General features: G+C 50.3%; 1 protein-coding gene and 1 pseudogene across 1 annotated transcript in view; one reads left to right on the forward strand and one right to left on the reverse strand.

The window, feature by feature from the left end:
* The window catches only part of USP13 (ubiquitin specific peptidase 13), an 88,302-nt gene extending 78,346 nt beyond the window's left edge, over positions 1 to 9,956 (reverse strand). The window contains exon 1 of the mRNA XM_032298586.1: positions 9,739 to 9,956. Coding sequence (XP_032154477.1) covers positions 9,739 to 9,897 — 159 coding nt within the window. The 5' untranslated portion in view covers positions 9,898 to 9,956. The remainder of the gene's footprint in view (positions 1 to 9,738) is intronic.
* A 4,166-nt stretch (positions 9,957 to 14,122) lies between these two features.
* LOC116564674 lies at positions 14,123 to 14,767 on the forward strand (annotated as a pseudogene).
* The last annotated feature ends 788 nt before the right edge of the window (positions 14,768 to 15,555 follow it).

Here is a 15,555-nt window from a genome sequence, read left to right on the forward strand (position 1 = left end):
GGGGCGCTCCTCTAACCGAGCCCCGGACCGTAGGAAGAGGAATGGGGCGCTCCTCTAACCGAGCCCCGGACCGTAGGAAGAGGAATGGGGACGCTCCTCTAACCGAGCCCCAGACAGTAGGAAGAGGAATGGGGGGCGGGGAGCAAATTCACAGTTCCACATACATTCAGATTTGAAACGAGCAGAGAACATGAGCTTTTCCAAAACGTCTTCCTGACAGGGTCAGCATCACCTCCTGCATCCCAAAGCTCTAAAACTGGCACAACTTTAAAGGTAATTAACTACTGTCCAGAAGGGACAACCAGGACTTCAGGGTACAGAGGGCAAACAGCACGCAGACATCCATGTCACTGCTTTCTGAAACCCCAATCAAAGGGCAGCAAAGGGATTTTTTAAAGACATAAACTATAGCAAGGAAGTTTGGAAAGCTGGGCTACAGATAAATGAAAGCTAAAGGACTAAGAGGCGGCGGAGCTGACTCCTGGGCCAGCAGCAGGGAAAGCCAAGATCCAACCTGATCTAATCCCAGAATGTCCAAAGGACTCCAGAACTGGCAATTCCAGGTAACTCTGAAAGATGGGGTGAAGGAGCTAAAATAAAGAGAAAGGCTTTCTACGGAGCCGTCCGAGCCCCAAATGCCACCTCCACTCCAAGTGGCCCCTCCCTCTCCTGGCAGACAACTGGAGAGTGATTCCCTAAAGCAGGTGAAAACAAAGGTCTCAGCGCCGGGGAAGAACAGGCTCCGTTAAGAATAGGGGCACTGGCCAGGGACGGTGGCTCACACCTGCAGTCCCAGACTTTGGGAGTCCAAGGTGGGTGGAGATCGGGAGTTCAAGGCCAGCCTGACCAACACGGAGAAACCCCGTCTCTACTAATAATACAAAAATTAGCTGGGCATGGTGGTCTGTGCCTGTAATCCCGCCTACTGGGGAGGCTGAGGCAAGAGAATCACTTGAACCCGGGAGGCAGAGGTTGCAGTGAGCCGAGATCATGCCATTGCACTCCAGCCTGGGCAGCAAGAGTAAAACTCCGTCTCAAAAACAAACAAACAAAAAGAATAGAGGCACACTGTCCTGAATACATGGGGACCAAGAGAATGTATGTGTATCAATCCAGACTTGGTCAGAAAATAGACACTATTCTAGGTATTACAGGCAAGAAGAGATTTGATACAGGAAATTAAAAGCTTACAAAATCACAGGAAGGGCAGTGAGAGCCACAGTCGGAGAAATCACTGCTTATGTTCAGGAAATCGGGATGTACAAGCATCACCAGAAACTGCACAGATGCCATCAGATCCCACCACCGAGGTGGCTATGTCCCAGAAGGACACTCAGAAGCTGCTAGGAAAACCTCACGTCGGTGCCACCACTGCAATAGCAAAGTGGCCTCTCCTCTTTTACCTTCTAAATCTCTTACTGGAAGAATCAGTATCAGAGTCTTGCCACCAAGGGACGCTGGGAAATGCAGTGTCCAGGAGCCATCCCTGCAATGATGGGAGAAGCTTAGCAAAGCAGGGACACAGCTGGGAACCAGCAGGCAATGTCCAGCTGGCATCCAACACCCAGATGCTGAGACCACCTTCACCCTCGGAACCCGCCCGGTTCCCTGAATGCCGGCAGACAGGCCTCTATACTTGCCAGGCAAGAGATTAGAATAGTCTCCTAACTGGTAGCCAAAGGAAAAAAAATCAAGACACTAACATTTAAGTTTCCCCAAAGAAACAGCCCAGCCAAGTTACCCTACAATGAAACTCACAGTTCAGAGAATTTAAAAAAACTCCTGTCTCCGAAATAGTCAATTCCTAGCTCAAGTAGTGCTAATTTTTTCAAAAAGTGTCCATCAAATTCTCTAAATTTTAATTTGCTTCAAAAAGAATGTGCATGCAACATACAACATCTATGGTTAAGCTAAAATTAAGATAATAATGTAATGTAAACCCATAAAAGCTACATTTCAGGTGAAGTATGTGACTGGGATAAGTGGTGATGTCTTCTTGCCTAAATTCTAGAACTTTGATTTTCAAAGTAAGGCCCGGGAACCTTACTTTGAAACCTTACTGTGACACCCCAGAGAGACTCTGTAAGTAATTTGGGAGGTCAAAACTATCTTCGTGACATGAAGTTATTTGCCTCTCTCTCATGGCATACAGTGGCATTTTTCCAAGGCTACATGACATGCAATGGCATCATCATTTCAAAAGCTAACAGAATGAAATTGTTTGAATTGTTCTAAATTTTTCTCAGTTCTAATTTCTAATATGGCAAATAGCAACAGAAATCCCACAAAAGCTTTTTGCAGTTTTCAAAAATATTTAAGAGTATAAAGAGGTCAAAAAGCTGGAGAATCACTGCTGGAGAACAATCTTTCAGCTAGCTGCTTTTGGAAGGAAACTTCTGACATGAAACTAATAAGATTTACTTTAAGTTTATATCTTCAAAGTGGAAAAAAATGTCTATATGCTCCTAAATTTTTGCTTTACTGCCTGTATCAGTTTATCCACTCGGAGGAAGAGTTTTCCACAGAGATCCTAAATTAACTTTTTTTCCTCCCTACAAGTAAGCATTAGGATGGGAAGTCTCATTGCCTGCAAAGCAACGTGCATAGTACAATGGTAAAACGCAGAGAATCTTCAGGAACTCAAACAAAGACATGTACACCAACAATCGAAGCAGCTTTATCCACAACAGTCAAAAGGAACAAACAACCCAATGTCCATTAACAGATGAATGGACAAATAAAATGTAATACATGCACCTACATGTGATGGAATATTATTCAGCCTTAATAAGGAAGGAAATTCTGACACATGCTACAACACTGAACCTTGAGAACGTTCTGCTAAGTGAAATATGCCAGACACAAACGGGGTGCCTAGAATAAGCAAATTCATAAAGACGGAAGGCCATTACAAGGGGCCAGGAGAAGGGAAAGTAGGGCTTTATTGTCACATGGATACAGAGTTTCAGTTCGGAATGATGGAAAACTAGGTATCAACAGTAGCAATAGTTACACAACAATGCGGATGTAATTTAATCCTGCCCAATTGTACACTTAAAACAAGTTAAAGTGGTTTTTTAAAAGCAGACTCTAGAGTCAGAATCTAGATTCATATCCCACCTCCACCACGTCCTGGGTCATCTTGGTGCCTCAGTTTCCTCATCTGCAAAATGGTAAGAGTATACAACACAGGCTGTTGTGAAGCTTAACTGAGTTCGTGTAGGTATAACAACATAGGCTTGGAAAGGTGTACGGCCTCCAGGGAGGGTCCCATCACTTCAGCATGCTTCAGAATCACCCGAAGAGCTTATTAAGACACAGACCATGGCCAGGCACGGTGGCTCACGCCTGTAATCCCAGCACTTTGGGAGGTAAGGTGGGCGGATCACCTGAGGTCAGGAGTTCAAGACCAGTCTGGCCAAAATGGTGAAACCCCGTCTCTACAAAAAATACAAAAATTAGCCAGGCATGGCGGCACGTACCTATAGTCCCAGCTACCCGGTAGGCTGAGGCAGGAGAATCACTTGAACCCGGGAGGCGGAGGTTGCAGTGAGCTGAGATTGTGTCACTGCATTCAGCCTGAGTGACAGAGTGAGACTCTGCCTCAAAAAAAAAACCACAGATTGCTACCCTCGACCCGCAGATGTTCTGTTTCAGGTCTGGGGTGGGACCCAAGAACCAGCAGTTCCCCGGACATGCTGTTGCTGCTGGTTCAGGGAGAACGCTCTGAAAATAGCTCTATATTCACGTGAGATGCCATTCTTATTACTGGCAGTGCCTGAGGGAATAACAGCCTCATCCATAAATACTTGTGGAAGAAAGGACAGAAAGACAGAGGATTTACTGAACCCCAACGTGAAGTCTTCCCGCAAGCAGGTGGAGGTCTCCAAGTCTTTCCTGGTGGATATCTAAACCAGACACTCCCGTCAGGCCCCTGTCCACCACAGTTTTGCAAAGACTCCCAGGAAGACCAAGCAGCAGAAGTGACATCTCAGTATCTCCAAGCCTTCTCAGAACCTCCAAAAATGAGAAAAAAACGCTCCTTCTTACACAAGAGTCCTGATGCAGGAAGGGGAGAAGAGGTGGAGTCAGGGCGACCCTTTATCTGCATCTCACAGCCCCTCGGGCCACCTTCGCGGTTCAGCCACTGTGTGCAGCGGGCGGTCACAGCAGGTGTGGCCCCACAGTCTTAGCGTCAGCTGCGCTGAGGACCTCTTGTTTCTCAGCTGCTGCTGGTCTTATGAAGCCTGGGGAAGCCTGCTCCGCCTGTGAAAATACTTCCCATTATCAGACTCAGTCCCTGCAAATACACACTTGAACAGTGAGGGCTTTTCCAGCTCTAGAACAAACGTGGACCCATGGGGGATGGGGGCCCGTGGGGAATACTGCGCTCCCTGCTGCTGGTTCTCAACTAGACGATTCTGAAGCACACTCTGCAGGTGCCCGGGAGTCCCCAGTGAGGCTTAGCTCTAGCTGCCACTGTGGAAGCCAGCTCCATAACTCACGCTTAGACTGGCTCTCCTTCTTCTCTTGCTCATAATTCCACTTCTGTTCCCTGGGATAACTTTCCAAAATAAACTGCCTTGTCTAAGCCTCCCCATTCTCAGTTGACCCAAGCTAAGGCAAGGCATAAACAGCTCCACTTACAGTGCAGGTGGGGAGGGGGCAGAATTAGCAGGAGAGCAAACTGTGAGGACAGGCTGGGGCCACTGTGCTGTGACAGATGCCAACGCAGACTTTCAGAGGAAAGGATGAAGTCTGAGCCCCGACAAATGATCACAGAGGAAGGTGGTCTTAGAAAACGAAATGAGTCAGCAGGGCACAGGGGCTCCGGCCTGTAATCCTGTAATCTCAGCATTTTTGGAGGCCGAGGCAGGTGGATCACCTGAGGTCAGGAGTTCAAGACCGGACTGGCCAACATGGCGAAATCCCATCTCTACTAAAAATACAAAAAGTAAGCTGGGTGCCTGTAATTCCAGCTACTTGGGAGACTGATGCAGGAGAATGGCTTGAAACTGGGAGGCGGAGGTTGCAGTGAGCCGAGATCATGCCACTGCACTCCATCCTGGGTGACAGAGTGAGACTCTGAAAAGAAGAAAGAAAGAGAGAAAGAGAGAGAGAGAGAGAAGGAAGGGAACGAAGGGAAGGAAGGGAGGAAGAAAATTAATGAGTCTCATGCATGGACAAGCCAGAGGCTCACCTCACTGGAGCTGACCACCTGAGAACTGAAGAGACACAGGACAGAGTACACCCCGACAATGAGTAGCTCAACAACCACAGAGACAGGGGGTGTCCATGCTGGTCCAGGAAGGCTATGAGCGGAAGTGTGAACCAAGATGTCCCTCCTCCACGTAAGCACACAGAACTTCCTGCGTAACCCTGACAACCAGACTCGGGCTTACAACATGCAATTGCCTCTTTTTCTTTCTTTCTTCCATTCTCTCATTCCTCCTTTCATTTTTTTATCTTTTTGAGACAGAGTCTCGCTCTGTCACCCAGGCTGGAGAACAGTGGCGCAGTCTCAGCTCACTGCCACCTCCGCTTCCTGGGATCAAGCAATTCTTCTGCCACCACACCGCAGCCCCCAAACAGGCGAGTAGCTGAGATTACAGGCGTGCACCGCTATGCCTGGCTAATTTTTGTATTTTTAGAAGAGAAGGAGTTTCACCATGTTGGCCAGGCTGGTTTCGAACTCCTGACCTCAGGTGATCCACCCAACTTAGCCTCCCAAAGTGCTGGGATTACAGGTGTGAGTCACCATGCCCGGCCTTTCTTCCTTTCTTAAAGCAAATATATATGCAATCACTAACTGGCCAGACACACTTGATGTTTTATTTAATCCACAAAACAGCCTTTTGAGATAGGTTGTTATTGTCTCCATTTTACAAATAGAGAAACTGGGGCTCTGAGAAGTTACACACTGGGTGAAGAGACAGGATTCAAACAGCCAGTCTGGACTGTCTCCATCACGTCTGTTCCCCACAGTCGGTGAAGTTGCCACATTCTATGTGATAATCCCCCATGATTCCTTTCTCATCATTTCCCATGTGTTTCATCCTCACCAGGTGCAGAGCCTGTAACTCCATGGAATTCACACATTTCCAAAGCCTTCACTGAGGTCCTGGTGTATATGCCAGATGCTAGGCAGCTGATGGGAGTAACACAAAGCCTCCACTCTCCAGGAAGCCGGCACTCAAAGGCAAAGACAGGCACGTGAACATGTCACCAGGGGTTAGACAGGAATGCTTACGGGGTCTGGGGGGACGCGATATGGAAATTATTCATAGAACAAGAACCACTTGAAATTAGTCTTGAAAAGAAGCTCCGGCTGGGGGCGGTGGCTCACACCTGCAATTCCAGCACTTTGGGAGGCCAAGGCAGGAGGATCACCTGAGGTCACGAGTTTGAGACCAGTGTGACTAACATGGAGAAAGCCAGTCTCTAAAAAAAAAAAAGACAAAATTAGCTGGGCATGGTGGTGTATGCCTGTAACCCCAGCTACTCAGGAGACTGAGGCAGGAGAATCACTTGAACCCGGTAGGCGGAGGTTGCAGTGAGCCAAGATCAAGCTATTGCACTCCAGCCTGGGCAACAAGAGCGAAACTCCATCTCAAAAAAAGAACAGAAAAGAAGCTCCATTGGGAAGGCGCATTACGGACCTTGTGCAATGAACCAAGCCATAGAGAGGGGAAGCTACACGTCAAGGTGGTTGGGTGGGCCTAGGGTGAAGTCAAAGGGCTACGTGACCGCAATGCTCCCTTATCCCAAAACAGCGGTTGTTGAGCATCTGCTGTGTGTGAGGCCCTCGGCAGTGGGAAAAGGCAGGAGAGATGCTGGGACAGTACTCATCTCCCACAAACGTGCAGAATGGCAGAGGTCTACAGACGGGCCTGAGACACGCAGGCATGTGATAAAGATGTCTTGATTCACAGCCTTCCTCCGGCACCACTCTAAGTCACATGACCAAGAACAGCTTTCCGTAACTGACCCTATACAAGCAAGATGAAAGGTTCCCCATTCCACCTCCTCGTCATCTACTCTCTGCTTGGTTCTACCTCACTTCTTGTTGCTTGCCAAATGTATCTTTGTTTCCAAATACATCACAGGCAAATTAGTAGAAAATATTCACACTTTATATCTTCTTTGCAGGTATAATTTCCCTCCCCTGGAATGTTGCTCTCCCATGCTTTCTATCCATCTTTGTATGTAACCTCTTTCAAAAGTAACCAATTCAAGGATAATTTTGTTTTCCCACTCAGCTGGCTTTGGCCTTTTCCCTAAGACCTCCCACCGCACTTGTGGATTAAAGTTTCCAGTGTGTTTAGCACCATGGATTTTGCTATGTTCCTAACAGGCATACATGTATGAGATGGCACACAGTCAGTGCTGAAGAAACCCTTATCCAATTTTAGTGTAGTGTCACATACCATAACAAAATACCGGCTGGGTGCAGTGGCTCACACCTGCAATCCCGGCACTTTGGGAGGCCAAGGTGAGTAGATTGCTTGAGGCCAGGAGTTCAAGACCAGCCTAACCAACATGGCGAAACCCCATCTCTATAAAAAATACACAAGTAGCCAGGCATGGTGGCACACACCTGTAACCCCAGCTACCTGGGAGGCTGAGGCGGGAGAACAGCTTGAATCCAGTCGCAGAGGTTGCCATGAGCTGAGATTGCACCATTGCACTCCAGCCTGGGCAACAAGAGTGAAACTCCATCTAAAAAAAAAAGAAAAACTTCTCATTATCAAACACTGTGCTTTAAGAATTTAAGAATTATTAAGAATTGTCAAACCTTCCTTCCCTTCCTCCCCTGAAACATAGATAATGAAATACATTGATTCATCAGCCTTGTAAATAAATCCCAGTCTCCCCCAAGGAACTGCTGTGATATGATTGAAATAATCAGTCTACACTGGATAAGATGTTTCTAGAATAGTAACATTCTAGAGACACACAGAGTAAGCTCCCAATAACTATTTGTGAAAGTGAATTAAAACAATCAGCTTTTTTTCCCCACACCTGCCATGTACTACATCATGCAGCAAGCATTTCCAAGAGCAAAGTTTGTAAGCAGAACTTGAAGAAGAGCCCGAATCAAACATGGAGAAAGTCATCTGACCCACGTTCCATGTCGTGCTGTCCTAAAAGACTGAGGCCACTTTCTTCTTCTAGGGGTAAGAACCTGAGGTTAGGCCCCTCATCCCTCCCCACCTTTAGGAGCTAGTGGTGGGAACTGCCGGGCGCTGGCCGTACCATCTGAAAACGGCATTCTCAAACACATGGACCACATCCTGTATATAAAAGGACTGCCGATTGTCACACTCCACTCTGTGGGTCTTTTTGAAAGAAAAAACAAAGTAAGCGATCAACAAATGAGTTAGATTTTATCCCTCAAATGATCTGCAATTACGGTAAATAAAAAAACTAAATGTCACAGAGAGGATACTAATTCTGAGACTCCAATGCGTATGGAGCAAAAACTCTTCGAAGCCACACAAAATCAACCCATGGATCGTAAAGGAAACTTTGGAAACGTTGCCGCTCATTTGGACTTTCTTTCCCCCTCTGACAGTACTCCACACACTATGAATAAAATGTACTAGACAATTGTGAGACCTGCCTCGGCCCGTCCAATCCATGGGCCTCCCGAGGCGTTGAGATCTGCCGGGTGACATATGAGCTCTAAAGTGGGTGTATAAAAATAACCTGGTCCTCAGAAAGGCCTGATGAACGCCAGACAGCTGAGTCACTTTGAAGCCCGTTTTGACTCTTGAGACGGACACACACATTCACACAGAACCAGGTGAAAACCACCACCAGCCGCCGCGATCCCTCCCGGCTTCCGCTCCCTTCCCCGGGTCACGACTCGGGACTGAACTTTCAATAATTCACACTTGCGCGTGTCAGTCCCAGTGGCTCATTTGGAAGGGTTGAGGGGGAAGGTTTAAGAAAACTGCCACAGTCCAGCAGAACCCCTGTTTCTGCTGCCCGAGGGGAGGCACCGAGGGTTTCTTCTGACATTCTCATTTCTGTTTTGCTTTGAGACAGAGTCTCGCTGTCACCCAGGCTGGAGTGCAGTGGCGCGATCTCAGTTCCCTGCGACCTCCGCGCCTCCCGGGTTCAGGTGCTTCTCCCGCCTCAGCCTCCCGAGTAGCTGCGGTTACAGGTGCGCGCCACCACGCCCGGCTAATTGTATTTTTAGTAGAGACAGTTTCCCCATGGTGGCCAAGCTGGTCTCGAACTCCCGACCTCAGGTGATCCACCCGCCTCGGCCTCCCAAAGTGTTGGGATGGCAGGTGGGGGCCTCCGCGCCGTCCGGCCCCGACGAACCAAACGCAGAGGAGGAGGGGGCGGGATGGGACGTGGAGGAAGAGAAGCCGGAGGGCACATCAGAGCTGCCGAGAGCGGGGTCCCGGGCAAAGCAGGTGGTCCCGGGAGCGCGGGGGCTCGGCCCGGGCAGGAGGAGAAGGAAGCGCCGCGGTCGGGGTCGGGGGGCTCGGCCCGCCCTCCTGCCCCGCGCTCCGGCCCGGGGGAGACGCGAACCATCTGCGAGGTGCGGGTCCCGCCGGGAGCGCCGGGATTTCGCGTCTTTCCCGGGGGCGGCGCTTCCAGCCTGGGGAGCAGCCCGGGGACCCGGCCTCGGCCGCAGGGGCTGTGGCTCCCCGAGGGTCCCGGAGCCGAGTCCGCCGCGCGGGCAGGTCCCAGGCCCGGCCCCCGCCCCCGGCGCCGACTTACGGGGGAGTCGAAGGAGAAGGCGCACTCGCTCTTGTAGACGCGGTCCCCCGACCTGGGCACGCGGATGGCGGGCATGTGGGGCACCAGCAGCTCGCCCAGGTCCCCCGCGGCCATCTTCCTGCCGCCCGGCATTCCCAGCAGGGCGCCCCGGCGCTGCATGGCCGCCCCAAGCGCGAGGACGCAGCTGCGGCCGGAGAGGAGCGGACCGCGCCGCCGGAGCCGAGTGCGCGCGGGGCGGGGACGGCGGCGCGGGGCTGGGGCTGGGGCTGGCGACGCTGCTGTTTTAACCCAATGGCGAGTCTTGGGCCCAGCTGCTGCGCCGCGCGGGGGGCGGATGGGGGGAGCGCCGGGCGGGGGGGAGCACCGCGCCGGGAGGGGGGGAGGGGGAAGGGGAGCGCCGGAGGGCGAGGGGGGAGCACTGCGTTGGGGGGGGGAGGGGGAGCGCCTGAGGGCGGGTGGGGGGAGCGGCGGGGGGGAGCCCCCGGGGGGGAGGGGGAGCGCCGGGGGAGGGAGAACGCCGGGAGGGGGAGGGGGGAGCGCCGGGAGGGGGAGGGGGAGCGCCGAGGGGCGGGTGGGGGGAGCGCCGGGAAGGGGAGGGGGGCCCGGGGGAGAGCCCCAGCCGCAGCGCCGGGAGGGGCCGGGAGCGGGGCCTTGGCGGCCGCAGGGAACACCCGAGAAAACACCGCCGCGGCGCTTGGATCCGAGCGGGGCAGCTCCGAGGAGGCCGCACGAAGCGGGCCTGGGGCTAAAACCGCTGGGTTTTGAAACAGCGGAGGACGGGAGCGGTGACGTCCCCGATCCGGTGGGGGCGGGACTCGATGTGCGGACCTGGAACCCACCGTGGGGCTCTTCTGCCATCGCGCCGTGGGCTCCGGTGTGACCCTAACAAACCTCGCCTCACTCCAACATCGGAAGCTCAGAATACACAGAGAGAGAACATAAGATCCGGTGAGGATGGGGGTGTGTGTGTGTGTGTGTGTGTGTGTGCGCGCGCGCGCACAGAGAGAACATAACATACAGTGAGGATGGGTGTGTGTGTGTGTGTATGTGCGCGCGTGTGTGGGCGTGTGCGTATGCGTGCGCTGAGAGAACATAACATCCAGTGAGGATAGAGGGGTGTGTGTATGTGTGAGTGTGTGTGTGTGCACAGAGAGAACATAACATACAGTGAGGATGGGTGTGTGTGTGTGTGTGTGTGTATGCGTGCGCTGAGAGAACATAACATCCAGTGAGGATAGAGGGGTGTGTGTTTGTGTGTGTGTGCACACAGAGAGAACATAACATCCAGTGAGGATAGAGGGGTGCGTGTGTGTGTGTGTGTGTGTGTGCGCACACAGAGAGAACATAACATACAGTGAGGATGGGTGTGTGTGTGTATGTGCGCGTGTGTGGGTGGGCGTGTGTGTGTGTATGCGTGTGCTGAGAGAACATAACATCCAGTGAGGAGGGGTGTGTGTGTGTGTGTGTGTGCACAGAGAGAACATAACATCCAGTGAGGATAGAGGGGTGTGTGTGTGTGCACAGAGAGAACATAACATCCAGTGAGGATAGAGGGGTGTGTGTTTGTGTGTGTGTGTGTGCGCACAGAGAGAACATAACATACAGTGAGGATAGAGGGGTGTGTGTGTGTCTGTGTGTGTGTGTGTGTGCGTGCGTGCGCGCAGAGAGAACATAACATCCAGTGAGGACAGAGGTGTGTGTGTGTGTGTGTGTGTGTGTGTATACACACAGAGAACATAACATCCAGCGAGGATAGAGGGGTGTGTGTGTGTGCGCGCGCGCACAGAGATAACATCCAGTGAGGATTGGTGTGTGTGTGTGTGTGTGTGTGTGTGCACGCGCGCGTGCAGAGATAATATCCAGTGAGGATTGGGGTGTGTGTGTGTGTGTGTGTGTGTGTGTGTGTGCGCGCGCGCGCGCGCACAGAGATAACATAACATCCAGTGAGGATTGGTGTGTGTGTGTGTGTGTGTACACAGAGAGAACACAACATCCAGTGAGGATAGGGTGTGTGTGTGTGTGTGTACACAGAGAGCAATGATAGTTCAGGTTTTCTTGCGTATTGGGGGAACTCAGGGATGGTCAAGGTTTTTTCAGGGCATCGTGAGGCTTTCTGTTTTTCTCTGCCTTTAGAGTCTCTTCCATGTGATTCAAAGTTCCCATGTCGAATGTTCAGCAGCCTGATGTGAGGATTTTGGAGGCAGACACAGATATTCCTGTGTTGCTCATCACTTCCTCAGAATAAATGAACTGGGGTTGGGCTGGAGACTGATATTTAAGCAGAGCCTGTCACAGCACATCTCATTCCCCCCAAAACACCACAAGACAGGTTCGATGCCTGTGAGGTTCCCTAACTACACCCAACATATTTCAGGGCAGAGTGTCCAGTGATCCCTGCCGGTTAATGAAACGCAGAAATAGCGGGAAATAGTCAATTGAAACGCTAATTTTTGTAAGCCTCTCCCAGATCAGATAATCTTTAAGTTCTTTTTGCTTTCCTAAATTATTTCTGTTACTCTCCCTTGTTCTCCAGACCTGTCTTGAGATTCCCATACCCTCAAGCGTGTCTCAAGCACCACAAACTTCCCTATAACTCGCCACTCCCAAATGCTGTCCGTCTCTACAGAGAAGGAGGTGACACTGAGCGAAAACCCAGACGCTATTGTCATCGTCCTCGTTGGCAGACACTCTCAGCGACCTTTCGCCTTGAATTCAGTCTCATCAGCTTGTTGCCTTTCAGGTTCATGGATGTCTTCTCCAATGACAGAGATAAACTTGGTTTTACAAAACTTAAAATTTAATCTTAGATTAAATGCAAACCGAATCAGTGACATACTGTCTTTCATGCTTCGGGCTGATAAAGATATACCGAGTCAGCCTGCGTTTGGGAAATTAGGCCCTCATGTACATTGCTGGTGGAAGGAAATGTAATAATGCCAATGATAATGTTATACGTGCATACTGTTTCCCCAGCATTCCCTTCTCTAGACATTTACGCCACGGATAGATAAATTCAGGCTGTGTAAAGACATTTGTTACAGCACTGTTTCAAGTAACAAAAGTCTGGGGAAAACCTGGAGATCCTTCCGCAGAAAGTGGGTGAAATACAGCACCATTGAAGAGTGAAGTCGCTCTACTTGTGCCGATGTGGAACGATCTCCAACTATCACTATGAAAAAAGCAACTTAGGCAAATTCATGTATAAAAGCAAGGAATAAACACAAGACTGGTAGTAGACAGCAGGCACTTTGGCACATCCTGTACACCAGGGCCTCCTTCCGGGTGGTTGTACCCGAGGTAAATATTTTTAACGTGGCCCCTGAAGATGTACATATGTGTATGCATGCCCACTTGTTTGGCTTTAGGATGTCTCTTGAGCAATACACAAGAAACTAGTGACAGCCAGGATCTGCGGTGAGGAACAGAAAGCCTGAGGTTAGAGGAGAAGCTACTACCTGATAGGGCTGGGCTGTGTCCCCACCCAAATCTCACCTTGAATTCCATGTGTTGTGGGAGAGACCCAGTGGGAGGTAATTGAATCATGGGGGACGGTCTTTCTCGTGCTGTTCTTGTGATAGTGAATGAATGTCATTGATGAGAGCTGATGGTCTTACAAATGGAGTCTCCCTGCACAAGCCCTCTTCTCTTGTCTGCCTCCATGTGAGACGTGCCTTTCACCTTCCCACATGATGGTGAAGCCACCCCTGCCACATGGAACTGTGAGCCCCATAAACCTCTTTCTTTTGAACATTGCCCAGTCTCAGGTATGTCTGTCAGCAGTGTGAAAACAGACTAATACACTGCTACTTTTTAGCTTTCTGTATGATTTCTTTTTTTTAAATTTGAGATGGAGTCTCATTCTGTTGCCCAGGCTGGGGTGAAATGGCACAATCTCGGCTCACTGCAACCTCTGCATCCAATTCAAGTGATTCCCCTGCCTCCCGAGTAGCTGGGATTACAGGCACCCACTTTCACACATAATTTTTGTGTTTTTAGTAGAGATGGGGTTTCACCATGTTGGCCAGGATGGCCTCGATCTCTTGATCTCGTGATCCACCCACCTGAGCCTCTCAAAGTGCTGGGATTACAGGCATGAGTCACTGCACCCGGCCCAATTTCATTTTTATGATGTGCAAGTATTGATTTTCTTTTTTGAGACGGAGCCTCCCTCTGTTGCCCAGGCTGGAATGCAGTGGCATCTTCTGGGCTCACTGCAACCTCAGTCTCCCGGTTTCAAGCAGTTCTCCTGCCTCAGCCTCCAGAGTAGCTGGGACTATCACGCCCAGCTAATTCGTTTTTTCTTTTTTTTTTTTTTTTTTGAGAGACAAGGTTTCATCGTGTTGGCCAGGCTGATCTTGACTCCTGACCTCCAGGGATCCACCCGCCTTGGCCTCCCAAAATTCTGGGATTACATGCGTGAGCCACTGTGCCCAGCCTCAAGTATTGCTTTAAACATTGATTAAAACTCAGGGGTCGCACTCCAACACAGCACTGCCTCTCGCTCGCGGAGCTCCAGCAGAAGGAGAAGGGGGTGAGTAAAGGGGGCTCTATACCATGGCTGGTACAAAGGCGATTGACCGCAAATCCACCAGCAGGAAAGCACCCAGGAAGCAGCTGGCTGCAAAAGCCACGCACAGGAGTGCGCCCTCTACTGGAGGGGTGAAGAACCCTGGTTCATCCTCAAGGCCTAGTACTGGCTCTTGGTGAGATGTTACCCACTGACCTGATTTGCAAACTTCCCTTCCAGCGTCTGCTGCGAGACACTGCTCGGGACTTTAAAACAGGTAGGCACTTCCAGAGCACAGGTATCAGTGCTTTGCAGGAGGCAAGTGAGGCCTCTCTGGTTGGCCTTTTTGAAGACACCAACCTGTGTGCTATCCATGCCGCACGTGTAACAATTGTGCCAGAAGGCATCCCGCTAGCAGGCTGCACACGTGGAGGATATGCTTAAGAATCCAGTATGGGCCCAGCCTGGTGCCTCACACCTGTAATCTCAGCACTTTGGGAGGCCGAGATGGGTGGATCACTTGAGGTCAGGGGTTCAAGACCAGCCTGGGCAACATGGTGAAACCCCGTCTCTACTAAAAATACAAAATTAGCTGGGGGTGGTGGCACATGCCTGTAGTCCCAGCTATTTGGGATGCTGAGGCAGGAGAATCGCTTGAACTCAGGAGGTGGAGGTTGCAGTGAGCCGAGATCACGCCATTGGACTCCAGCCTGGGCGACCAGAGCAAGACTCCATCTCAAAAAGAAAAAAAAAGGAATCCACTATCATGGGAAACATTTCATTCTCAAAAAAAGATCTATTTTCTTCCTGTTATTGGTAGATCTGAACGTTACAATTTTTTTTTCCCATGAGGTCAAAAGATACCTAAGTATCTGATTGTGAGTGAAAAAATAGGGGACGGAAATCAGGTATTGGCAGTTTTTCTGTTTTCATTTGTGTGTGAATTTTTCATATAAACGTGGGGGATGAAGCATTAATGCCAGTCAAAATGTTTCAGTGAACAAGTTTCAGCAATTCGACTTTGTAATAATTGTAAATAAACCTGTTGAATTTTTCTGGACAATGCCAGCATTTGGCTTTTTTAAAAACGAGTAAATCGTGTTTATAGCATTTTTGTCAAGACAGTAGATTCGATCCATTCACTGTATGTTCTGAGTTGTCCTACAGGCACGTGTCTTCTGTGCTGTTCCTATAAGTTTGCTATTAAGCTGGGTGCCGTGGCCACACTTGTAATCCCAGCACATTGGGAGGCTGAGGCAGGTGAATTGCCTGAAGTCAGGAGTTTGAGACCAGCTTGGCCAACATAGTGA

This window comes from Sapajus apella, unplaced genomic scaffold (genome assembly GCF_009761245.1).
Source record: "Sapajus apella isolate SASKATOON/1434 unplaced genomic scaffold, GSC_monkey_1.0 scaffold38, whole genome shotgun sequence".
Taxonomy (NCBI): domain Eukaryota; kingdom Metazoa; phylum Chordata; class Mammalia; order Primates; family Cebidae; genus Sapajus; species Sapajus apella.